The sequence below is a fragment of the Pseudophryne corroboree genome, chromosome 4 (assembly GCF_028390025.1).
Source record: "Pseudophryne corroboree isolate aPseCor3 chromosome 4, aPseCor3.hap2, whole genome shotgun sequence".
In the NCBI taxonomy this organism is placed as follows: Eukaryota; Metazoa; Chordata; class Amphibia; order Anura; family Myobatrachidae; genus Pseudophryne; species Pseudophryne corroboree.
The window spans coordinates 458,549,154-458,576,058 of NC_086447.1; the positions used below are offsets into that span (position 1 = coordinate 458,549,154).

The following is a 26,905-nucleotide window of genomic DNA, read 5'->3' on the forward strand; positions in this document are numbered from 1 at the left end:
GCAAAGCAAAAAAGCACACAGCTGGGCCAAACCATGTTGCACTGCAGGTGGGGCAGATGTAACATGTGCAGAGAGATTAGATTTGGGAGGGGTATTCCCAAACTGAAATCTTAATTGCAGTGTGAAAATAAAACTGTGCAATATTTACCCTGCACAGAAAACATACAGTATAACCCACCCAAATCTAACTCTCTGCACATTACATCTGCCCCACCTGTAGTGCAACATTGTTTTACGCAGTTGTGTGCTTTTTTGCTTTGCCTACAAACCTTAATTAGGCCCAGTGCTTGGTGGTGGGGCATTAAAAGAGGCTGCAGTACATTTGTGTAAATGTGATCTATTGCTCTCCTTTCCTTACTTTAATTGTTTCTTATACAGGTTGAGTATCCCTTATCCAAAATGCTTGGGACTAGAAGTATTTTGGATATCGGATTTTGCAGTATTTTGGAATAATTGCATACCATAATGAGATTTCATGGCGATGGGACCTTAGTCTAAGCACAGAATGCATTTATGTTTCATATACACCTTATACACATAGCCTGAAGATAATTTTAGCCAATATTTCTCTGACGTCCTAGTGGATGCTGGGAATTCCGTAAGGACCATGGGGAATAGACGGGCTCCGCAGGAGACTGGGCACTCTAAAGAAAAGATTAGGTACTATCTGGTGTGCACTGGCTCCTCCCTCTATGCCCCTCCTCCAGACCTCAGTTAGAATCTGTGCCCGGCCAGAGCTGGGTGCTCTTAGTGGGCTCTCCTGAGCTTGCTAGTAAAGAAAGTATTTATTAGGTTTTTTTATTTTCAGTGAGCTTCTGCTGGCAACAGACTCACTGCTACGTGGGACTAAGGGGAGAGAAGCAAACCTACCTGCTTGCAGCTAGCTTGTGCTTCTTAGGCTACTGGACACGATTAGCTCCAGAGGGTTCAAACACAGGCACCTGTCCTCGATCGTCCGTTCCCGGAGCCGCGCCGCCGTCCCCCTCGCAGAGCCAGAAGAACAGAAGCTGGAAGCGAAATCGGCGGCAGAAGACTCCTGTCTTCATTTAAGGTAGCGCACAGCATCGCAGCTGTGCGCCATTGCTCCCAGCACACTTACACACTCCGGTCACTGTAGGGTGCAGGGTGCTAGGGGGGGGGGGGGGGGGGGGGCGCGCCCTGGGCAGCAATTGAAGTTCCTTTTGGCAATAAAAATACATATATACAGTCTGGTACTGTATATATGTAAAAACCCCCGCCATTATTTTACACAGAAAGCGGGACAGAAGCCCGCCACTGAGGGGCGGGGCCTTCTTCCTCAGCACACCAGCGCCATTTTCTCTTCACAGCTCCGCTGGAAGCAGCTCCCCAGGCTCTCCCCTGCAGCATCCAGGTACAAGAAGGGTAAAAAAGAGAGGGGGGGCACATAAATTTAGGCGCAAATAAAACATATAAGGCAGCTATTGGGTAATCACTTATTATAAGTGAAAATCCCTGTGTTATATAGCGCTGTGGTGTGTGCTGGCATACTCTCTCTCTCTGTCTCCCCAAAGGACTTTGTGGGGTCCTGTCCTCAGTCTGAGCATTCCCTGTGTGTGTGCGGTGTGTCGGTACGGCTGTGTCGACATGTTTGATGAGGAGGGTTACGTGGAGGCGGAGCAAGGGCAGATAAGTGTGGTGTCGCCCCCGTCGGAGCCGACACCTGATTGGATGGATATGTGGAAGGTCTTAAACGACAATGTAAGCTCCTTACATAAAAGGTTTGATGACGCTGCAGCCTTGGGACAGCCGGGGTCTCAGCCCGCGCCTGCCCAGGCGGCTCAGAAACCGTCAGGGCCTCATAAACGCCCTCTATCTCAGATGGTTGACACAGATGTCGACACGGAGTCCGATACATGATTATTGCAATGAAAGTTGCAATGAAAGATGTATTACACATTTCTGAGATTAACCCTGTTAATACCAAGAGGGTTTATATGTTTGGGGAGAAAAAGCAGCCAGTGACTTTTCCCCCATCTGATGAATTAAATGAATTATGTGAAGAAGCGTGGAGTTCCCCTGATAAGAAACTAGTGATTTCTAAGAGGTTACTGATGGCGTACCCTTTCCCGCCAACGGACAGGTTACGTTGGGAAACATCCCCTAGGGTGGACAAGGCGCTGACACGCTTATCTAAAAAGGTGGCCCTGCCGTCTCAGGATACGGCCGCCATAAAGGAGCCTGCGGATAGAAAGCAGGAAGCTATCCTGAAGTCAGTGTATACACACTCTGGTACTCTACTGAGACCTGCTATTGCTTCAGCCTGGATGTGTAGTGCTGTAGCAGCATGGACAGATACTCTGTCAGACGACATAGATTCCCTCGACAGGGATACTGTTTTGCTAACCCTGGGCCATATAAAAGACGTCGTCTTATATATGCGGGATGCTCCGAGGGACATTTGCCTGCTGGGCTCTAGAATTAATGCTATATCCATTTCTGCCAGGAGGGTCTTATGGACTCGGCAATGGACAGGAGATGCTGATTCTAAAAAACACATGGAGGTTTTGCCTTATAAGGGTGAGGAATTGTTTGGGGACGGTCTATCGGACCTCGTGTCCACAGCGACAGCTGGAAAGTCGACTTTCTTGCCTCAGGTTTCCTCACAGCCTAAGAAAGCACCGTATTATCAAATGCAGTCCTTTCGTTCTCAGAAAGGCAAGAGGGTCAGGGGCGCATCCTTTCTTGCCAGAGGCAGGGGTAGAGGTAAGAAGCTGCACCATGCAGCCAGTTCCCAGGAACAAAAGTCCTCCCCTGCTTCCACTAAGTCCACCGCATGACGTTGGGGCTCCACAGGCGGAGCCAGGTGCGGTGGGGGCGCGTCTCCGAAACTTCAGCAACCAGTGGGTTCGCTCACAGGTGGATCTCTGGGCTATACAAATTGTATCTCAGGGATACAAGCTTGAATTCGAAGCGACTCCCCCCCACCTTACCTCAAATCAGCCTTGCCAGCTTCCCCCATGGAAAGGGAGGTAGTACTGGCAGCAATTCACAAGCTGTACCTCCAGCAAGTGATTATCAGGGTCCCCCTCCTTCAACAGGGAAGGGGTTACTATTCCACAATGTTTGTGGTACCGAAACCGGACGGTTCGGTGAGACCCATTCTGAATTTAAAATCCTTGAACACTTATATAAAGAAATTCAAGTTCAAAATGGAATCGCTCAGAGCGGTTATTGCAAGCCTGGAAGAGGGGGATTTTACGGTGTCGCTGGACATCAAGGATGCTTACTTGCATGTCCCCATTTACCCACTTCACCAGGAGTACCTCAGGTTTGTGGTACAGGACTGTCATTACCAGTTCCAGACGTTGCCGTTTGGCCTGTCCACGGCACCGAGGATATTTACCAAGGTAATGGCCGAAATGATGATACTCCTTCGGAAGAAGGGAGTTATAGTTATCCCGTACTTGGACGATCTCCTCATAAAGGCGAGGTCCAGAGAGCAGTTTTTGGTCAGCGTAGCACTCTCTCAGGAAGTGTTGCAACAGCACGGCTGGATTCTGAATGTTCCAAAGTCGGAGCTGATTCCTACGACGCGTCTGCTTTTCCTGGGCATGATTCTGGACACAGAACAGAAGAAGGTGTTTCTCCCGGTGGAGAAAGCCCAGGAATTAGCATCTCTGGTCAGGGACCTCCTGAAACCAAAACAGGTATCGGTGCATCAAGCCATTCCCTTCGGCAGGTTCCATGCAAGGATCTTTCAGTGGGATCTGTTGGACAAGTGGTCCGGATCGCATCTCCAGATGCATCGGCTGATCACCCTGTCCCCAAGGGCCAGGGTGTCTCTTCTGTGGTGGCTGCAGAGTGCTCACCTTCTCGAGGGCCGCAGGTTCGGCATACAGGACTGGGTCCTGGTGACCACGGATGCAAGCCTCCGAGGATGGGGGGCAGTCACTCAGGGAAGAAACTTCCAAGGGCTGTGGTCAAGTCTGGAGACTTCTCTACACATAAATATATTGGAACTAAGGGCCATTTACAACGCCCTGAGTCAGGCAGAGCCCCTGCTTCGAAACCGGCCAGTGCTGATTCAGTCAGACAACATCACGGCGGTCGCCCATGTAAACCGCCAGGGCGGCACAAGAAGCAGGATGGCAATGGCGGAAGCCACAAAGATTCTTCGGTGGGCGGAGAATCACGTGCAAGCACTGTCAGCAGTGTTCATTCCGGGAGTGGACAACTGGGAAGCAGACTTTCTCAGCAGACACGACCTCCACCCGGGAGAGTGGGGACTTCATCAAGAAGTCTTCACACAGATTGCAAAGCGATGGGAACTGCCACAGGTGGACATGATGGCATCCCGCCTCAAAAAAAAGCTAAAAAGATATTGCGCCAGGTCACGGGACCCTCAGGCGATAGCTGTGGACGCCCTAGTGACACCGTGGGTGTACCAGTCGGTATATGTGTTTCCTCCTCTTCCTCTCATACCCAAGGTACTGAGAATAGTAAGAAAGAGAGGAATAAGAACAATACTCATTGTTCCGGATTGGCCAAGAAGGACTTGGTACCCGGAACTGCAAGAAATGCGCACAGAGGACCCATGGCCTCTGCCTCTCAGACAGGACCTGCTGCAACAAGGGCCCTGTCTGTTCCAAGACTTACCGCGGCTGCGTTTGACGGCATGGCGGTTGAACGCCGGATCCTAGCGGAAAAAGGCATTCCGGATGAAGTTATTCCTATGCTGATAAAGGCTAGGAAGGACGTGACAGCATAGCATTATCACCGTATATGGCGAAAATATGTTGCTTGGTGTGAGGCCAGGACGGCCCCTACAGAGGAATTCCAGCTGGGTCTCGTTCCCAATTTCTCCCAAAGGTGGTATCATCGTTTCATTTGAACCAACCTATTGTGGTGCCTGCGGCTACTCGGGACTTGGAGGACTCCAAGTTGCTGGACGTAGTCAGGGCTTTGAAAATATATGTTTCCAGAACGGCTGGAGTCAGGAAGACTGACTCGCTGTTTATCCTGCATGCACCCAACAAGCTGGGTGCTCCTGCTTCAAAGCAAACTATTGCTCGCTGGATCTGTAGCACGATTCAGCTGGCTCATTCTGCGGCTGGATTGCCGCATCCAAAATCAGTAAAAGCCCATTCCACAAGGAAGGTGGGCTCTTCTTGGGCGGCTGCCCGAGGGGTCTCGGCTTTACAGCTTTGCCGAGTGGCTACTTGGTCGGGTTCAAACACCTTTGCAAAGTTCTACAAGTTTGATACCCTGGCTGAGGAGGACTTGTGTTTGCTCATTCGGTGCTGCAGAGTCATCCGCACTCTCCCGCCCGTTTGGGAGCTTTGGTATAATCCCCATGGTCCTTACGGAGTTCCCAGCATCCACTAGGACGTCAGAGAAAATAAGAATTTACTCACCGGTAATTCTATTTCTCGTAGTCCGTAGTGGATGCTGGGCGCCCGTCCCAAGTGCGGACTTTCTGCAATACGTGTATATAGTTATTGCTTAAATAAGGGTTATTGTTATGAGCCATCCGTTGAGTGAGGCTCAGTTGTTGTTCATACTGTTAACTGGGTAAGGTTATCACAAGTTGTACGGTGTGATTGGTGTGGCTGGTATGAGTCTTACCCTGGATTCCAAAAATCCTTTCCTTGTAATGTCAGCTCTTCCGGGCACAGTTTCCCTAACTGAGGTCTGGAGGAGGGGCATAGAGGGAGGAGCCAGTGCACACCAGATAGTACCTAATCTTTTCTTTAGAGTGCCCAGTCTCCTGCGGAGCCCGTCTATTCCCCATGGTCCTTACGGAGTTCCCAGCATCCACTACGGACTACGAAAAATAGAATTACCGGTGAGTAAATTCTTATTTTTTAATAACTTTGTGCATTAAACAAAGTGTGTGTACATTCACACAATTAATTTATGTTTCATATACACCTTATACACACAGCCTGAAGCTCATTTAATACAATATTTTTAATAATTTTGTGTATAAAACAAAGTTTGTGTACATTTGAGCCATCAGAAAACAAATGTTTCACTATCTCACTCTCACTCAAACAATTCCGTCTTTCGGAATATTCCGTATTTCGGATTATCTGGATAAGGGATACTCAACCAGTATCTTCATTTTTTTTTTTATATATATATATTTTCTCTTACATCCTAGGGAAACTGGGAATCCATTTAATACCATGGGGAATAGATGGGTCCACTAGGAGCCATGGGCACTATAGAAGTTTGATTATGTGTGCTGGTTCCTCCCTCTATGCCCCTCCTACCAGACTCCGTTTAGAAAATGTGCCTGGAGGAGCCGGTCACGTCTCTGGAAGCTCCTGAACAGTTTTCTGCATTTATTTTAGGCAGGACTGGATAGTAGCAGCCTGCCTGCTTTGTGGGACTTAGGAGGACGGGGAGGGAAATGGCCCACCCCCACTAAGGGTTAATGGTCCCGTTCCCCGCTGACAGGACGCTAGCTCCTGAGGGAACTATTCGTAAGCCCCACCACGGCGAGCGTACATTCCCGCAGCACGCCACCACCCCTAACGGAGCCAGAAGAATGAAGAGTGGTGAGTACTAAGCCATCTTGCTTAGCGGGTCGCCGACCATTATGGCGGCACGAGGGTATGGAAACGAGCGGCTTCTAAACGGGGCAAACGGAGTCTCCTGACTAAGAACACTATAGTGTACACAGCACTACAGTCATAAAAGGGGGCTTACTCCATTTTATGCACACAAGACACACAAAGCCAGTATAAAGAAGAGCGGGAAGACCGCGCGCCATTGAAGGGGCGGTGCTTCACTATGAGCGGATCTAGCAGCTCACAAGTGCCATTTTCCCTACTGCAGCTAACACAGATGCTGACTGACAGGGACGTGCAGCTGCTCCAGAGAGACTCCAGATTACCTCAGCGGTACCAGGGGGACATAGCAGGGGGGGAGCGATTTACTAGTGTACCAAGTCCCTAATCTAGGTACTTAGGGGCTGAATCAGACCTGATCGGTGCTGTGCGTTTTCGCACAGCAGCGATCATGTCTGAACTGCGCATGCTGTCGTTGCCCTGCGTTCGCTTCTGCCTGATTAACAGGTAGAGGTTGTCACTGGGTGGGAAGGGGCAGGCCGGCGGCGATGAGCCGCAGTTTAGGGGGCGCGGTTCGGATATCGCAGGCATGCCCGGGCCATTGGGGGGGGGCCGTGGTGGCTGCGTAACGTTGCATGCAGCCGCTGCGACCCGGGCAGTGACGAGTAGCTCCCTGCCAGCGCGCAGGAGATACACTGGCTGGTAGCTACTCCTGAAGTCCTAAAGCAACGCTTCTGTAGCTGTGCGACGGGGCAGGGACTAGCATGCAGGGCAGGCTTGCCCGATGCTGGAGATCCCTCCGCATGTTAGTGTGACTGATCGTAGATGTGCTAAATTCAGCACATCTACGATCAGGTCTGAATTAGCCCCTTAGTCTGCGAACCAGCTAAGCTTGGCATTAGCAATAAGGGCGCCGTGTGCTGGTTCCATAATCTCTCTGTCTCTCTGGAAGGGCTCTTTGTGGGTTAATTGTGCTTTTAACCTTATCCTGTGTGTGTGCTGTCACTACTGCAGTATGTCAGGCAAAGGGTGTATTTCCTGTAAGGCATAGTGTTCCTCTTCTCCAGGGGATTCACTAGTGTGTACTCAGTGTAGTATCCCTTCTGAGGCTAGTGGTGCAGAACCAGCATGGCTGGACTCCATTATGGGAATGATTTCCATCATTTCTACAAAATTATCTCACAATGAGAAAGAGACGCAAAACTTAAGGCAGTCTATGGCTGAGTTTATGAAAAAGGACTCAGTACCCAGACCAGCATCTCAGTCCTCTACCATTTGTCCGCAAAAATGTACTTTTGCCCATATCCTGCATTCTGACTCTGATAATTAAGGGTCAGAAGTGGAGGAAGGTGAGGTGGACATAGAGGTAGGGGAGGGTACTCTGTCACAGGGTGTAGAGGCTCTCATAGAGGCTATCAGCGAAATTCTAAATATCCCTGATAAGGTGACAGAAGAGTGTGAGGAATCTTACTTTAATATAAAGAAGAAATACTCAGCCACTTTTCCTGTGTCAAAGGAACTAAATACCCTGTTTGAAGAACCGTGGGTAAATCCAGATAAGAAATTTCTAATTCCTAGACGGTTGTTATCATCTTTTCCTTTTCCTGTTGAGGATAGGAAAAAATGGGAGACTCCACCAATAGTGGATGCTTCAGTCTCCAGGCTTTCACGTAAAATTGTATTGCCGGTCCCTTGTGCAGTCCCTCTAAAAGATGCGGCTGATCGCAAGATTGGGACTACACACACATCTTTGTATACTGCTGCTGGGGTGGCCCAGAGACCCACTATAGCATGTGGGTGGATTACACGAGCCATTGCTAAATGTTCTGGTAATTTAATTAAGGGGTTAGACACCTTACCTGAAGAGGAAATTATTTTGCTCCTGCAGCACATACAAGAGACTGCAAACTGTATGGTGGAAGCCATAAAGGAGATAGGTTTGCCTAATGCACGCTCTACAGCTATGGCAGTGTCGGCACGCAGGGGTTTATGGCTACATCAGTGGACTGCAGATGTGGATTCCTGAAAAGGAGTGGAAGGCCTGCCATTCACAGGTGAGTCCTTATTTGGAGATGAACTCGACAAATGGATCTCCCGTGCTACTGCTGGTAAGTCCACAAACCTACCTTCTGCAGCTCCGCCAGCTAGGAAGGCTTACTCGGGACCGAATTTACAGTCCTTTCAGACTGCCAAGTCTAGGGGCAAGGCCAGAGGTTCTTCTACCGCTGCCAGAGGTGCTAGAGGAAGACCACACAAACCAACGACCGCTGGGTCACAGGAACAGGGCTCAGACTCTGCTTCCTCAAAACCTTCCGCATGACAGTTGATCGCGATGCCTGGAAGACAGGCAGGTGGGAGCCCAGCTAAAATTCTTCAGTGGTGTCCGCGTTTCACATCAACCAACCTATTGTGGTTCCAGTTGTTACGGACGCCTCTACTACTGCAAAGTCTTTGGATACTGTAAAGGATTTGAAGGGGTATGTAAAGAGAACAGCTCGTCACAGAAAATCAGACTCGCTGTTCGTTCTTTATTATCACAATAAGATTGGGTGTCCTGCTTCAAAGCAGTCAATTACGCGCTGGATCAGGTTCACTGTCCAGCATGCTTATTCCACGGCAGGTTTGCCGATTCCAAAATCTGTACAAGCCCACTCTACTAGGTCAGTGGGTTCCTCTTGGGCGGCTGCCCGGGGTGTCTCGGCTTTACAGCTCTGCCGAGCAGCTACTTGGTCGGGTTCGAACACGTTTGCCAAGTTTTACAAGTTCGATATCTTGGTCTCTGAGGACCTTCAGTTTGGTCAGGAACCTCCTCCGCACTCTCCCACCCGGTTTGGGAGCTTTGGTACTTCACAATGGTACTAAATGGATTCCCAGTATCTCATAGGACGAAATAGAAAATAGGATTTTAATTACCTACCGGTAAATCCTTTTCTCGTAGTCCGTAGGGGATACTGGGCGCCCGCCCGGTGCTTTGTTCTTCCTGCACTGTTACTTAGTTAAGTATTGTTGTTTGGTTCAGCTGTTGCTGTCCCTGTTTACAAGTTTGGTTAGCATGGATTTCCTCTTGTTCTGGTTGTGCTGGTTCGAAATCTCACCACTTGACTTTTCTATATCCTTCTCTCAAAGTATGTCCGTCTCCTCGGGCACAGTTTCCTAGACTGAGTCGGGTAGGAGGGGCATAGAAGGAGGAGCCAGCACACATAATCAAACTTCTATAGTGCCCATGGCTCCTAGTGGACCCATGTATACCCCATGGTACTAAATGGATTCCCAGTATCCCCTACGGACTACGAGAAAAGGATATACCGGTAGGTAATTAAAATCCTCTTTATTTTTTGCGGGTAAGAATAAAAAAAAATGTATTCTCTGCTGCTTATTTCTATTACTTTGTGTTTGGGATGACCTTTTAAATAATAATCTCTTCTACATATGTATGTATCTTTATCGATTGAATTACACCATTGCCATCCTTCTCATGCTCTAATTTCAGCCTTGGCTGGTCACTGTAAAAGATAAATGACTTCAGTTGCCTGTTTTAATCACTTTATTTGTTTGTTTCCCATTCTGACTTTGATTGCTTGCACGTTAATACAAATTTCTCTTTTGTAGGTTACTTTTCATATTGAGCCATACAAAAATAGAGATGACCGCAGCTTACGGAACAATGTAAAATATATTGTTGACAAGTACGTTTTATCTATTATTTGTTATATTTCTGTATTATTGCATGTTCCATGCAGCTATGAATGTGTTTAACACTTACAAGCCTTTGGAATAAGTAGCGATGGGACAAGATTTATATATATATATATATATATATATATATATATATACACATACACATATACACATCCGGCACTCTGTGCAGCAATGTAAATGCCTGGGTGCCTTCCTAGAGATAATGCAGTATCTGTACCTTCCCCACCTGTGGCTCAGGTGTATCTGGCAAAGGACAAGAGGCGGCACTCCAGGGTCTTGAAAAAACTTTTATATGCAAAGCATAGTGCAAAACAGGGCAATATTATTGCCCTGTTTTGCACTATGCTTTGCATATAAAAGTTTTTTCAAGACCTTGGAGTGCCGCCTGGAAGCAGTTGCTGGAATATCAGATTCGGGTAGAAGGAGTGGGCGAAAAGGATGCATGTTTGCGTCATTTAGACCCACCCCTTCACCACCAGTCTATGCATTGCGGCAGTTTACAGCAGTGGGATGCAGGGCTTAATGGCACAGCCCCCCTCCAGAAGTGCCCAGATGCTACCCTTCTCCATATGTAAATATATGTGTAAATATGTACTGTGTGTGTGTGTGTGTGTATATATATATGTGTGTGTATATACACACACACACACACACACGGGCAAAAAGTATTTGAACAGCCACCGATTGTGCAAGTTGACCCACTTAAAAAGATGAGAGAGGTCTGTAATTTCCATCATAGGTACACTTCAACTGTGAGAGACAGAATCTGAAAAAAGAACAGGAAATCACATTGTATAATTTTTAAACAATTTACTTGTATATTCTTGTGGAAAATAAATATTTGGACCACCTACCGAGCAGCAAGATTTCTGGATCTCACAGACCTGTTATTTCTTCTTTAAGATGCTCTTCTATCCTCCACTCCTTACCTGTATTAATGGCACCTATTTGTACTGGTTATCTGTATAAAAGACACCCGTCCACACCCTCAAACAGTCAGACTGTTACCTCTCCACCATGGCCACGACCAGAGAGCAGTCTAAGGACACCAGGGACAAAATTGTAGAGATGCACAAGGCTGGGATGAGCTACTCGACAATAGGCAAGCAGCTTGGTGAGAAGAGATCAACTGTTGGTGCAATTATAAAAAAATGGAAGAAATACAAGATCACTGACAATCTCCCTCGACCTGGGCCTCCATGCAAGATCTCACCTCGTGGGCTATCAATGATCTTGAGAACGGTGAGGAATCAGCCCAGAACTACACAGGGGGACCTGGTCAATGACCTCAAGAGAGCTGGGACCACAGTCACAAAGGTTACTATTAGTAACACACTACGTCGTCATGGATTGAAATCCTGCAACGCCCAAAAGGTCCCCCTGCTTAAGCCAGCACATGTCCAGGCCCGTCTAAAGTTTGCCAGTGACCATCTGGATGATCCAGAGGAGGATTGGGAGAATTTACTGTGGTCAGATGAGAGCAAAATCGAACTTTTTGGTATAAACTCCACTCGCAGTGTTTGGAGGGAGAAGAATGATGAATGGCATCCCAAGAACACCATACCCACTGTGAAGCATGGGGGTGGAGACATCATGCTTTGTGGCTGCTTTTCTGCAAAGGGGACAGGACGACTGATCCGTATTAAGGAGTGGCTGAATGGGGCCATGTATCGTGAGATTTTGGGCAAAAACCTCCTTCCCTCAGTAATAGCATTGAAGATGGAACGTGGCTGGGTCTTCCAGCATGACAATGACCCCAAACACACCGTCCATGCAACTAAGGATTGGCTCCGTAAGAAGCATTTCAAGGTCCTTGAGTGGCCTAGCCAGTCTCCAGACCTCAACCCAATAGAAAATCTGTGGAGGGAGTTGAAAGTCCGTGTTGCCCGGCGACAGCCCTAAAACATGACTTATCTAGAGAAGATCTGCATGGAAGAGTGGGCCAAAATACCTGCTAGAGTATGTGCAAACCTGGTCAAGAACTACAGGAAACGTTTGACCTCTGTAATTGCCAACCGAGGTTATACAGGTTGAGTGTCCCTTATCCAAAATGCTTGGGACCAGAGGTATTTTGGATATCGGATTTTTCCGTATTTTGGAATAATTGCATACCATAATGAGATATCATATTGATGGGACCTAAATCAATCTAAGCACAGAATGCATTTATGTTTCATATACACCTTATACACACAGCCTGAAGGTTATTTTTGCCAATATTTTTTATAACTTTGTGTATTAGACAAAGTGTGTGTACATTCACACAATTCATTTATGTTTCATATACACCTTATACACACAGCCTGAAGGTCATTTAATACAATATTTATAATAACTTTGTGTATTAAACAAAGTTTGTGTACATTGAGCCATCAAAAAACAAAGGTTTCACTATCTCACTCTCACACGAAAAAGTCCGTATTTCGGAATATTTGGATATGGGATACTCAACCTGTTTTACAAAGTATTGAGTTAAACTTTTTGATTGTCCAAATATTTATTTTTCGCAAGAATATACGAATAAATTTGTTTAAAAATCATACAATGTGATTTCCTAGTATTTTTTTCAGATTCTGTCTCTCACAGTTGAAGTGTACCTATGATGGAAATTACAGACCTCTCTCATCTTTTTAAGTGGGTCACCTTGCACAATCAGTGGCTGTCCAAATACTTTTTTGCCCCAATATAGATATAGATATACATACATACATACATACATACATACAAACAATACCCGGCACTCCACAAAGCTGGGTTTGGTGCCCTCACACTGAAATATATTTGGTAATGAGGGAACTGTGGAGGAAATCTACATTTTCAATTAAACAAAATAATAAATGTTATTTTTTTTTTTTTTAAAAGAGTAATAAAACTTTACAACTAATAATGATGCGCATTTATAATTTTTACATGTCAAAGCTGAATGTAAAGTTTTTTACATTTGTTTCATTTTTTCAAAACCTTCCAGTGGATTTAAACAAGTATAGTTTGTATCTTGAAATATTGATAAATAATCAATATAAGTGAAAATCTTATCTAGAAATCATGTTTACTCGTACAGTAAGTCTTGCATTTTTTTTTCTATTGACACTGCTAGAACATGACACGACACTACAACTTTGGGATGTAAGCATATTGATTGATGGAGACTTCAAGTACCGTATGGGTACTTGCATTTTTAAGTTACGTATGATTACAGATATGTGCTCACACATCCACCCTCATACAGTGCGAGTAAGCCACCATGTCCTGTGCAGAAATTGAGGCAGATGTATTAAGCTTGGAGAAGGGATAAAGAAATGATAAACCAGTGATAAGTGTAAGGTGATAACGCACCAGCAAATCAGCTTCTGTCTTTTTTTCAAATCTGTAATGATTGGCTGGCGTGTTATCACCCTGCGCTTATCACTGGTTTATCACTTCTTTATACCTTCTCCAGGCTTAATACATGTGCCCAAAGTGTCTTATTCTCAACTCAATGCGACTAGTACACAAGGAGACTGTGCTGATTCATTTGATATGACACTTGTATTTTGTGTGTGACCAAGTCTGTATACAGAGCAGAGCATAACTTGTATTGGAAAAAAGATGTGGCTGCTACATTGTAGCACTTCGTATACGGATTCAGAGACTCATTCACAGACAGATATACAAGTGTCATTGTTGCATTGTGTGGTGAATAAGATGCATTATCGGCAAAAAAAATACCCGACGCTAGAAGATTGTCACATGACCTGGCGTGCCAAGAGGGACTGTTTGGCACGCACGAAGAATATGTAAATGTCTCTTCAATTTAACATCAACAATTTTATTTGATACAATAATGTGACACTGGACTTGTAGTACACAGGATCAAGATGAAATTGTCCTATCAGATAGAATTAGCTATCGGGGGGCTGTTTGGTTTCCCTGCTGTGAAATAGCTGGACTCACTGAAGCTTAACTCAATGTTGGTTGGTCTGCTCCACAGTAGTGGCTTGAGTGTTCTATGTGGTTTCTTTTTTATCCTCAAAATTTTCAAGATTCCCATTGGATTATGGTGGAACAAGATGGAAAGATATTACTAGTTTCTGAATTATTTCATTAAGACTAACAATTAATTAAAAAACAACCGTAAACACTACAGATTATGATTTTTGAAAGGGAGTTGGGAGCACAAATATTTTTGCTTTAATGTCCGACTCAAACTTCTAGTGTACACTTTTGACACTATAAGTATGTACAGAGTATAATCAAGCCAGAAGTATGATGACTTTTCTTCCATTATTGGCCCTCATTCCGAGTTGTTCGCTCGTTCTTTTTTTCGAATCACAGCGATTTTCCGCAAACTGCGCATGCGCAATGTTCGCACTGCGACTGCGCCAAGTAAATTTGCTAAGAAGTTGGTATTTTACTCACGGCATTACGAGGTTTTTTCTTCGTTCTGGTGATCGTTGTGTCATTGACAGGAAGTGGGTGTTTCTGGGCGGAAACTGGCCGTTTTATGGGAGTGTGTGAAAAAACGCAGCCGTTTCTGGAAAAAACGCGGGAGTGGCTGGAGAAACGGGGGAGTGTCTGGGCGAACGCTGGGTGTGTTTGTGACGTCAAACCAGGAACGAAATTGACTGAACTGATAGCAGTGGCAGAGTAAGTGTCGAGCTACTCAGAAACTGCTTAGAAATTTCTATTCGCAATTTTGAGAATCTTTCGTTCGCAATTTTGCTAAGCTAAGATTCACTCCCAGTAGGCGGCGGCTTAGCGTGTGCAATGCTGCTAAAAGCAGCTTGCGAGCGAACAACTCGGAATGAGGGCCATTGTTCTTTATACATGCCTCATAGAATTGAGACATTGCGACTACTCTGCCATGTTTCCCAATATGTATTGCGTATGATGGATATAAGAATCAGGTGGAGATTGCTGTTGGTGTGAGGTTATATTGTTTAGACTGTGTTGTTTTATTCCTATATATTCTTAAATATTGTGGTGTACAGGTAGGTGGATTAATTTAATATTGCAAGTGTAGCTACCCCATAACCATATAGGGTTACAGTAAATCAATCTCCATTCTTAGTAAGCCCCACAACATTCCCCAGGGACTTATTTTCTATAATTAGACATACATTATGGATCCACTCTGTAGGGGGTAAGAAATAAATGAGGCGGTGGTTTTCCCTAGTGCCATGCAGCCCTTTTCTGGCATGCCCAAACCCAGTGGGGGGTTGCTAATCAGGTATTTCCACAGTGGAAGGACAGGACAACAGGAGCATTTGGTCAGAGACAAAAATTGATGGAGATTTGGCCAGAGAGGAGGAGCAGTTGACCTGTTAGAATACTGGGGTGTAGCGTGTCATGTCTCGTCAAGGTTGCTGTGCAGGTATAGGATTATTTTAAGAGATTGGTGATCTGGCAGTTGATATTGATAATATTTCATCCTATTTTAATGTACTATATTATATTGTATGTTCACATTAACATATAATAATGATACCATTGTATAGTCACTTCTTGGCTATGCAATCAAGAATCTTAGGGGTGCCCCATGTTTCAAAGTAAGCCCCAGTTCTAAAACCCAGGTATTGCCCCGTGCATACTAGTAATTGTAGTGCTATAAGTACTTCATATATTTATCACTCAGAATCACGACCGTTGACTTACCAAACGTAAGTAAGCCGGAGACTTCTAGGGTCAGGCCACCGGGCTAGGGGGTTGGCGGGTAGTTAGGGTTAGGCACCACTGGATGAGGAGGTAGGCTGCGGGCGGGGTTAGGCACCACCAGGGAGGGTTAGAGTTAAGCTGCGTGGGGAGTGGGGGGTTAGGTTTAGGCACCACCGGTTAGTGTTAGGCTGCGTGGGGATCAGAATTTGGGGGAGGCTTAAGTATACTTACCCAACCCCTGTTGAGTCAGTCAGGTAACACACTAAATAACCACATGCAACATACATGTATGATTCTGTCTAAATTAGCAATACCACATATACATCCGATAAGTACAGGAACATGACCAAAAGAGTAATAGTAAGTTACATACTGTACTTCAGCTTATTTGCAATATTGTACATTATGCACCTAAGGATTTTACTATAAATATGACTTGTATTACACTCAACTTCCACAATTTATCTTTATTTATTATCAGTAATTTATATAACATACACATATGCAGCACTTAACAGAGAATATTTTAGTCATTCACATTTGTACCTGTCCCAGTGGAGCTTACAATCTATATACCCTATCACATGGATACAAATATCCCCATGGTTAATTTTTGTCAGAAGCCCATTAACCTACCTGTATGTTTTTGGAGTGTGGGGGAAACTGGAGTACCTGCAGGGAGCCCAAACAAACACATGGAGAACATATAAAGTCAGCACAGACTTGACCTTGGTCAGGATTTGAACTCAAGACCTTAGAGATGTAAGACCGTAACGCTGCCACTACACCAACTGTACTGCTCATCATGACGGTTCTGTACTTTCATGCACCTTGTTTGATTATTTGTATGTGTTTTTGTTTTCCTGTTTTTCTAGATATGGGAACCATCCAGCATTTTACAAATACAAGACCACTACCGGTAAAAGTTTGCCCATGTTTTACATTTATGATTCCTATATAACATCCCCTGACACATGGGCCAATCTTTTGACAGCATCTGGATCCCAAAGTATTCGGAATACACCATATGATGGCATTTTTATTGCTTTACTTGTAGAGGAGAAACATAAATTTGATATTCAAAGAAGTGGTTTTGATGGACTTTACACATACTTTGCAACAAATGGCTTTACATATGGATCCTCACATCAACACTGGGCCAGTCTGAAACAGTTTTGCAATGCCAACAACTTGATTTTTATTCCAAGTGTTGGGCCGGGGTACATAGACACCAGCATACGTCCTTGGAATTCTAAAAATACAAGAAACAGGGTTAATGGGAAATATTATGAAACTGCTCTGAATGCAGCACTGATGGAGCGACCTAGCATCATTTCCATCACATCATTTAATGAATGGCATGAAGGAACACAGATTGAAGCGGCAGTTCCGAGAAAGAATACTCTGATAAAATATGAAGACTACTTGCCTCATAAACCTAACATATATCTGGAGCTCACACGAAAATGGTCTGAAAAATATATGAAAGAACGAGAACAATGGCTGGAGAAATGACTGTTCATGTTTACAGTTACTTTAAAATCCTTATTCAAAACATTGCTTTACTATAGGAAATCCGAATTTTCTTTTTATATAAAATGTATTTTTTAATTATCAGTTAATGCGGATAAGTTGAGCATTATGTGACAAATCACTATTGTATTCTAGCACTGAAATATGTTTTGTATTTGTTAAAGTGACCAATAGTAATATACATACTGCAGTTCCACTGAATCTTCATACATTCTGATAAAGAATTCTTACACTAAAATATGTATTGTGTATGTGTGTATATATATATATATATATATATATATATATATATATATAGAGAGAGAGAGAGAGAACATTTTATTGCCTTTATTTGTAGTAAAGGATGATGACTTGGCATAACTTATGGTGTACCAACTGCTCTTGGGTTTATAGAATACAAACGTGTTGCTCTCGGACTAGAGATAAATTCAGTTCACTCTGTACATTAGTACATTATCCTTAATTTAAATGTAACATACTGTATTACCACTTCTCATTACAATTCATGTTTTGTAGAGCATTTTTTTCTGAATAAAACAAAAACACTGCCACGTGTGATTTTTGTATTGGAATATTACTACTTTGTGTAGCATTACATTATTTTCTTTGATAATGAGTCCTAGTGACATTGTTCAGTTGAACTCTCTGGATTTTATTTGCTAACCTAGAGACAAACTTGAACTGAACAGTAGCTCAACAACAATTCTCCGTTTAGCTTTGATCAGTTTATTGAAAGCTTAAATGATGAAAACATACTAAAGTTCGGATGTTGTTCAATAGATTTACATTAAAAAGGTCGACCCCAAATGGTTAACATGGAAAAGGTCCACAGGGTCAAACGGTTGACATAAAAAAGGTAGCTAGTATAAAAAGTTGACATGAAAAAGGTTGACATGGTAATGGTTGACACAGTTTATTTTTATTTTTTTCACAAAACAAACCCCTCTTTCGGGCAATGTGCCTCGCTCCATTTCCATTGCATTCGCACAGGTTACTATTCCCATCCATGTGGATGGCAAAAAAAGAAAGTCGACCTTTTGTACTGTCTACCTTTTTAGATGTTGAGCTTTTGTTCCTGTCGACCTAATGCATCTCTGATGTTTGTGGGTCTGCACCAGTGGCGTGCGGTGAGGTCAGTGGCTGGGGAGGCACAAGTAGCTAACAATCCCCCCCCCCCCCCCCCCACGCAAGAGCTTGAAAAAAAATAGTGTAGATCCCCCCTTCAGTGATGAAACCAGCACCAGGCAGAACCAGCCAGGGGGGGGGGGGGGGGGGTAATGCCATAGCAGGGGAGACACTTGGTATGGGGTCCCCCTGCCATAGCATTAATCTGACCCCCCCCAAACTAGTCAGCCCAGGGCTGCTATTCCTCAGAAGTGGGGACCCCAAAAATTTAAAATGGGGTCCCCCTCTCGAGCAATAACCAGCACTGGGCTGATAGCCCAGTGCTATGCCCCGTACCCCTGGTGGCGGTGGGTGCGGGGTTCATTGTTAGTAATGTTCTTTACAGGTGGCCTACAGGTCCCAGCAAGCCTACCCCAGCATGCTGGCACTTGGAGAACCACAAGTGCCAGCATGCCCGGACACAAATGGCCCGCTGGCACCTGTAGTTCACCTACAAAGAATAGTAATATTGTTCTTTACAGGTGGCCTACAGGTCCCAGCAAGCCTGCCCCAGCATGCTGGCACTTGGAGAACCACAAGTGCCAGCATGCCCGGACACAAATGGCCTGCTGGCACCTGTTGTCCACCTGTAAAGAAAATATTAAAATAAAAACAACCACACAGTCTTTAAAAAAAAAAAAGCTTATTACACAGGGTCTTCACCTGGGGGCGGCGGCCTTTAAGCTCTTTTGCATGGCCGCCACCTCCCCAGGGCTTACAGCGTCTTCCTCCGGCGTCTTCACCTGGGAGGTGGCGGCCATTAAGCTCTTTTGCATGGCCGTCGCCTACCCCAGGACTTCCAGCGTCTTCAGACAACAAAACAAATGAAAGGATAAAAAAAGGGGGGGGGGGGAATCCACGTTTCCCAACAACAATACAGTACACAGAAATAACCTCCAAGCGCTAAAGTCTCAAATATTGCACTTATAATAATTATACACTCTTGATTTTAAGTTAGGATTTTTCTCTAACGTCCTAGTGGATGCTGGGGACTCCGTCAGGACCATGGGGAATAGCGGGCTCCGCAGGAGACAGGGCACATCTAAAAAGCTTTTTAGGTCACATGGTGTGTACTGGCTCCTCCCCCTATGACCCTTCTCCAAGCCTCAGTTAGGTTTTTGTGCCCGTCCGAGAAGGGTGCAAACTGGATGGCTCTCTTAAGGAGCTATTTAGTAAAGTTTTTTTTTAGGTTTCTAATCAGTGATTCCTGCTGGCGACAGGATCACTGCAACGAGGGACTTAGGGGAGAGACTGGCAACTCACCTGCGTGCAGGAGGATTGAAGTCTTAGGCTACTGGACACTGAGCTCCAGAGGGAGTCGGAACACAGGTCAGCCTGGGGTTCGTCCCGGAGCCGCGCCGCCGATCCCCCTTACAGACGCTGAAGAAAGACGGCGGAACGGAGGTCCGGAAACAGGCGGCAGAAGACTTCACAGTCTTCAGAGAGGTAGCGCACAGCACTGCAGCTGTGCGCCATTGTTGTCACACGGCTCACTGACACGGTCACGGAGGGTGCAGGGCGCTGCTGGGGGCGCCCTGGGCAGCAATATAAATACCTATTTGGCAAATAAATACATCACATATAGCCATTAAGGCTATATGTATGTATTTTAACCCAGGCCAGTTATTAAAAAACCGTGAGGAAAAGCCCGCCGAAAAGGGGGCGGAGCTTATTCTCCTCAGCACTCAGCGCCATTTTCCTGATCAGCTCCGCTGGTGAGGAAGGCTCCCACTCTCCCCTGCACTGCACTACAGAAACAGGGTTAAAAGAGAAGGGGGGCATAAATTGGCGATATAATGATATATTAAGAGCGCATATATAGAAACAACACCTTCTAGGGTTGTTATATACATTATAGCGCTTTTGGTGTGTGCTGGCAAACTCTCCCTCTGTCTCCCCAAAGGGCTAGTGGGTCCTGTCCTCTATCAGAGCATTCCCTGTGTGTGTGCTGTATGTCGGTACGTGTGTGTCGACATGTATGAGGAAAATGTTGGTGAGGAGGCGGAGCAAATTGCCTGTAATGTTGATGTCACTCTCTAGGGAGTCGACACCGGAATGGATGGTCTACTTATGGAATTACGTGATAATGTCAACACGCTGCAAGACGGTTGACGACATGAGATGGCCGGCGGACAAATTAGTACCGGTCCAGGCGTCTCAGACACCGTCAGGGGCTTGTAAAAACGCCCATTTACCTCAGTCGGTCGACAGACACAGACATGGACACTGACCCCAGTGTCGACGGTGAAGAAACATACGTAATTTTCCTTTAGGGCCACGAGTTACATGTTAAGGGCAATGAAGGAGCTGTTACATATTTCTGATACTACAAGTACCACAAATAAGGGTATTTTGTAGGGTGTGAATAAACTACTTGTAGTTTTGCCTGAATCAGATAAATTAAATGAAGTGTGTGATGATACGTGGGGTTCCTCCGATAGAAAGTTATGGGCGGTATACCCTTTCCCGCCAGAAGTAAGGGCGAGTTGGGAAACACACCTTAGGGTGGATAAGGCGCTCACACGCTTATAAAAACATGGCGTTACCGTCTCTAGATACGGCCGCCCTCAAGAAGCCAGCTGATAGGAAGCTGAAAAATATCATGACAGTATATACACACATACTGGTGTTATACTACGACCAGCAATCGCCTCAGCCTGGATGTGCAGCGCTGAGGGGGCTTGGTCGGATTTCCTGACTGAAAATTTTGATACCCTTGACAGGGACAAGATTTTATTGACTATAGAGCATTTTAAGGATGCATTTCTATATATGCGTGATGCGCAGAGGGATATTTGCATTCTGGCATCAAGAGTAAATGTGATTTACATATCTGCCAGACGAAGACACGACAGTGGTCAGGTGAGGCAGATTCCAGACGGCATGTGGAAGTATTGCCGTATAAAGGGGCGGTCCATCGGACCTGGTGGCCATGGCAACAGCTGAAAAATCCACTTTTGTTACCCCGAATCACATATCGGCAAAAAAGGACACAGTCTTTTCAGTCTCAGTCCTTTCGTCCCCATAGGGGCAGGCGGGCAAAGGCCAGTCATATCTGCCCAGGGGTAGAGGAAAGGGAAGAAGACTGCAGCAAGCAGCCCATTCCCAGGAACAGAAGCCCCTCACAGCTTCTGCCAAGTCCGCAGCATAACGCTGGGGCCGTACAAGCGGACTCAGGTGCGGTAGGGGGTCATCTCAAGAGTTTCAGTACGCAGGGGGCTCACTCGCAAGGGAACTCCGGGATCCTACATGTAGTATCCCAGGTGTACATTGGAAATTCGAGACATCTCCCCCTCACACAATTCACAGGCTGTATTCCCAGCAGGTGATAATCAAAGTACCCCTCTTACAACATGGAAGGGGGTAGTATTCCACACTATATTGTGGTACTGAAGCCAACCGGCTCGGTGAGATCTGAAATATTTGAACACTTACATACAAGCGTTCAAATCAAGATGGAGTCACTCAGAGCAGTGATAGCGAACCAGGAAGAAGGGGACGATATGGTGTCACTGGATATCAGGGACGCTTACCTACAGGTCCAAATTTGCCCTTCTCACCAAGGGTACTTCAGGTTCCTGGTACAGAACTGTCACTATCAGTTCAGACGCTGCCGTTTGGGTTGTCCACGGCGCCCCGGGTCTTTACCAAGGTAATGGCCGGAATGATGATTTTTCTTAAAAGGAAACATGGACGCTTTCCTGATAAGGGCAAGGTCCAGAGAACAGTTGGAGGTCGGAGTAGCACTATCTTAAGTAGTTCTACGTCAGCACGAGTGGATTCTAAATATTCCAAAATCGCAGCTTTTTCCGATGACACGTCTACTGTTCATAGGGATGATTCTGGACACAGTCCAGAAAAACGTGTTTCTCCCAGTGGAGAAAGCCAGGGAGTTATCCGAGCTAATCGGGATCCTCCTAAAACCAGGAAAAGTGTCAGTGCATCATTGCACAAGAGTCCTGGTAAAAATGGTGGCTTATTACGAAGCAATTCCATTCGGCAGATTTCCCGCAAGAACTCTTCGGTGGGATCTGCTGGACAAATGGTCCGGATCGCATCCTCAGATGCATCAGCGGATAACCCTATATCCAAGGACAAGGGTGTCTCTCCTGTGGTGATTACAGAGTGCTCATCTTCTAGAGGGCCGCAGATTTGGCATTCAGGATTGGATGCCGGTGACCACGGAGGCCAGCCTGAGAGGCTGGAGAACAGTCACACAGGGAAAAAATTTCCAGGGAAGTGTGATTAAGTCTGGAGAATTCTCTCTGCATAAATAAGCTTAGAGCAAATTTATAAGGCTCTAAACTTAGCAAGACCTCTGCTTCAAGGTCAGCCGGTATTGATCCAGTGGGATAACATCACGGCAGTCGCCCACGTAAACAGAAAGGGCGGCACAAGAAGCAGGAGGGCAGTGACAAAACTGCAAGGAATTTTCGCTAGGCGGAAAATCATGTGATAGCACTGTCAGCAGTGTTCTTTCCGGGAGTGGACGACTGGGAAGCAGACTTCCTCAGCAGGCATGACCTCCACCCGGGAGAGTGGAAACTTCATAGGGAAGTTTTTCAGCATGATTGTGGACCGTTGGCAAAGACCAAAGGTGGACATGATAGCGTCCCGCCCGAAAAACGGGACAGGTATTCCGCCAGGTCATGAGACCTTCAGGCGATAGCTGTGGATGTTCTGGTAACACCGTGGGTGTACCAGTCAGTGTATGGGTTCCCTCCTCTGTTTCTCATAACCAAGGTATTGAGAATTATAAGACATAGAGGAGTATGAACTATACTAGTGGCTCCGGATGGGCCAAGAGGGACTTGGTACCCGGAGCTTCAAGAGATGCTCACAGAGGACTAAGGGCCTGGGGAGCTAAGAAGGGACTTGCTTCAGCAAGTACCATGTCTTTTCCAAGAATTACCGCGGCTGCGTTTGACGGCATGGCGGTTGAATACCGGATTCTGAAGGGAAAAAGGCATTCCATAAGAGGTCATACCTACCTTGGTCAAAGCCAGGAAGGAGGTGACCGCACAACGTCATCACCACATGTGGTGAAAATATGTTGCGTGGGTAAGGCCAGGAAGGCTCCACGAAGGAAATTCAACTAGGTCGATTCTGCACTTCCTGAAAACAGGAGTGTTTTGAGCCTCAAATTGGGGTTCATTAAGATTTAAATTTCGGCCCTGTAGATTTTCTTCCAGAAAAAATTGACTTCAGTTCCTGAAGTCCAGATTGTAAAGGGTGTATTCCATATACAGTTCTTTTGTGCCTCTAGGGGCACCGTGAGATCTCAACATAGTGTTGGGATTCCTTAAAATCATATTGGTTTGAACCGCTCAAATCTGTGGATTTGAAATATCTCACATGGAAAGTGACCATGCTGTTGACCAATATCTCACATGGAAAGTGACCATGTTGTTAGTCCTGGCCTCGGCCAGGCGATTGTCAAAAAGAATGGGCGGTTTTGTTTTACAAAAGCCCATATTAGAATTTTCCATTTGAACAGGGCAGAACTGGGACTCGTCTCCAGTTTCTTCCAAAAGGGGTGTCAGCGTTGTCACCTGAAACAACCTATTGTGGTGCCTGCGGCTACTGGGGACTTGGAGGACTCCAAGTTACTAGACGTTGTCAGGGCCCTAAAAATATATATATATATATATATATATATATATATATATATAGTTAGGACCGCTGGAGTCAGAAAGTCTGACTTGCTGTTTATATTGTATGCACCCAACAAGCTGGGTGCTCCTGCTTCTAAGCAGTCTATTGCACGCTAGATTTGTAGTACAATTCAGCTTGCACATTCTGTGGCAGGCCTGCCACAGCCGAAATATGTAGATGCCCATTCCACAAGGAAGGTGGCCTCATCCTGGGCGGCTGCCCGAGGAGTCTCGGCATTATAACTTTGCCGAGCAGCTACGTGGTCAGGGGAGAACACGTTTGTAAAATTTTACAAATTTGATACTCTGGCTAAAGAGGACCTGGAGTTCTCTCATTCGGTGCTGCAGAGTCATCCGCACTCTCCCGCCCGTTTGGGAGCTTTGGTATAATCCCCATGGTCCTGACGGAGTCCCCAGCATCCACTAGGACGTTAGAGAAAATAAGAATTTACTTACCGATAATTCTATTTCTCGTAGTCCGTAGTGGATGCTGGGCGCCCATCCCAAGTGCGGATTGTCTGCAATGCTTGTACATAGTTATTGTTACAAAAATCGGGTTATTACTATTGTTGTGAGCCATTTTTTCAGAGGCTACTTCGTTTTGTTATCATACTGTTAACTGGGTTCAGATCACAAGTTGTACGGTGTGATTGGTGTGGCTGGTATGAGTCTTACCCGGGATTCAAGATCCTTCCTTATTGTGTACGCTCGTCCGGGCACAGTACCTAACTGAGGCTTGGAGGAGGGTCATAGGGGGAGGAGCCAGTACACACCATGTGACCTAAAAAGCTTTTTAGATGTGCCCTGTCTCCTGCGGAGCCCGCTATTCCCCATGGTCCTGACGGAGTCCCCAGCATCCACTACGGACTACGAGAAATAGAATTATCGGTAAGTAAATTCTTATTTTTTATTATTTTAAAAGTTTTTATCCTATATGTACATAAATTCATTTATTACATAAATATATAAATTGCATTAATTAAAAAAATATATTCATAGATTTAATATATAGAAAAAATGTGAGTCCTAATACCGGTATACTACACGTAAAAACAATACAACATTAAACATATATTAATTGGTGATATGCCTAAGTGAATTATTCACCTTAAAGGGCAGCACCTTGTTTCATACCAATTGGATATGTCCCTTATGAGGTACCAGGGTATTTGTTGTTTGATCTTAAAATGTCTTTATGGGAATGTTAAAAATTCAAAAAAGAGGGTCCATAGATCTTCCAAATCTTCTTTAGCCAAATGGTTGAAATTTTACTTTAACAAGTTGATTTCTCCTCTCAAAATACCTTACTTGTAAGTCCGTTTGTCCAAGGGAGCCAGAGCAATCTGTGTCTGCCGGCAGACGTGTAGAGGTGCTCTCAGATTTTGGCTAATAAAAATGTTGTACCAAACATTTATGCGAGGCTACATACATTAGGAGACATAGCCAGCATAAATATTCAAAAGTAGCTCCGGCGCCATAGAGGGGGGCAGAGCTACGCGAGAGTGGGCTCAGCGGCATTTTGATGCCTTCCTCTGCATAGCAGCAGCAGCCTCACAGCTCCTCCATATCAGTACCTGGATCACTGGTACCGGGTGTAGAAGGGGAGAGCCGCTATATCTGTACACAAGTAACATCCTTCTGAGGGGTTTCTCATATTACAGTCTCACTGTTGTTTACACAAAAAATGCTGACAGCCTCACTGGGGCTGCACAGTGCTGGGTGTGCTAGGGTCCTCTCTCCTGTGTCTTCTCTCACATTCAATATGGTAAAACAGAAGTTATGCAGTGTGTGTAATGATAGATTCTCTCCTACTGTAGTTCATGTAGCTCCATATCATGTGAGCAGTGTAGTCAGCCATCTCAGAATGCTGATATCAATGTGGGGGAGAGTCCAGAGCCCTCCTGGTTGGGGGCTATCAAAAGTATGATGTCTGATATGTCATTTTTGCTCACTGCAAATGCAAATAATACTCAGGAACTGCAACAAGCAGTGGCAAGTCTAGCTGCTAAACATCCCCCCCTGTCTACTACAGGTGCACAAAAATGTGCTCTACCTGCACTCCTATCAGATACTGAAGATGATATACTGGATGATGTGGACCCGATAAGTGGGGATTCCACCCCTACCCAGGGTATTGAACCCCTCATATTGGCTATTCGGGATGTGTTAAAGCTCCCCCGGAGGATGCTACTACTCAGCAGATATTTTTTCCTCCCACAAGACAAACTGACAGTCACATTTCCTGATTCCAAGGAATTGGAATCCAGATAAGAAATATCGGTGTCAAAACGGTTTTTGCATACATTGCCCTTTGCCCCTGAAGGCAGGAAATTCTGGGAAGAGTCTCCAGCAGTGGATGTCTCAGTCTCTCGCCTTTCTAAAAAGGCGGTACTTCCTGCTCCGGGCTCCTTTATGGTAAAAGACCCGGCAGATAGGAAAATTGAGACCACTCTGAAATCTATTTACATTGCTGCAGGTGCTGCTCAAAGGCAGGTTGCTGGATGACACATGCAATTCACATTAAAGGACGGTCTTTCGGGTAATATGACCTTAGTTAATACTGTTACTTTTTTGAATCACATTCAGGACATGGCAAGAGTCCTCTGTTACGCTCTTAAAGAGATTGGCAATATTAATGCTAGAACCACGGCTATGGCTGTGTCTGCGCGCAGAGCCATATGGTTG

At 45.4% G+C, this 26,905-nt stretch overlaps 1 protein-coding gene across 1 annotated transcript in view; it reads left to right on the forward strand.

Annotated features, from left to right (window-relative positions):
• Window positions 1-17,957, forward strand: part of MANEA (mannosidase endo-alpha) — a 96,479-nt gene extending 78,522 nt beyond the window's left edge. Inside the window, exons 4-5 of the mRNA XM_063917004.1 lie at window positions 10,146-10,222; window positions 16,745-17,957. Coding sequence (XP_063773074.1) covers window positions 10,146-10,222; window positions 16,745-17,384 — 717 coding nt within the window. The 3' untranslated portion in view covers window positions 17,385-17,957. The remainder of the gene's footprint in view (window positions 1-10,145; window positions 10,223-16,744) is intronic.
• Window positions 17,958-26,905: the final 8,948 nt, after the last annotated feature.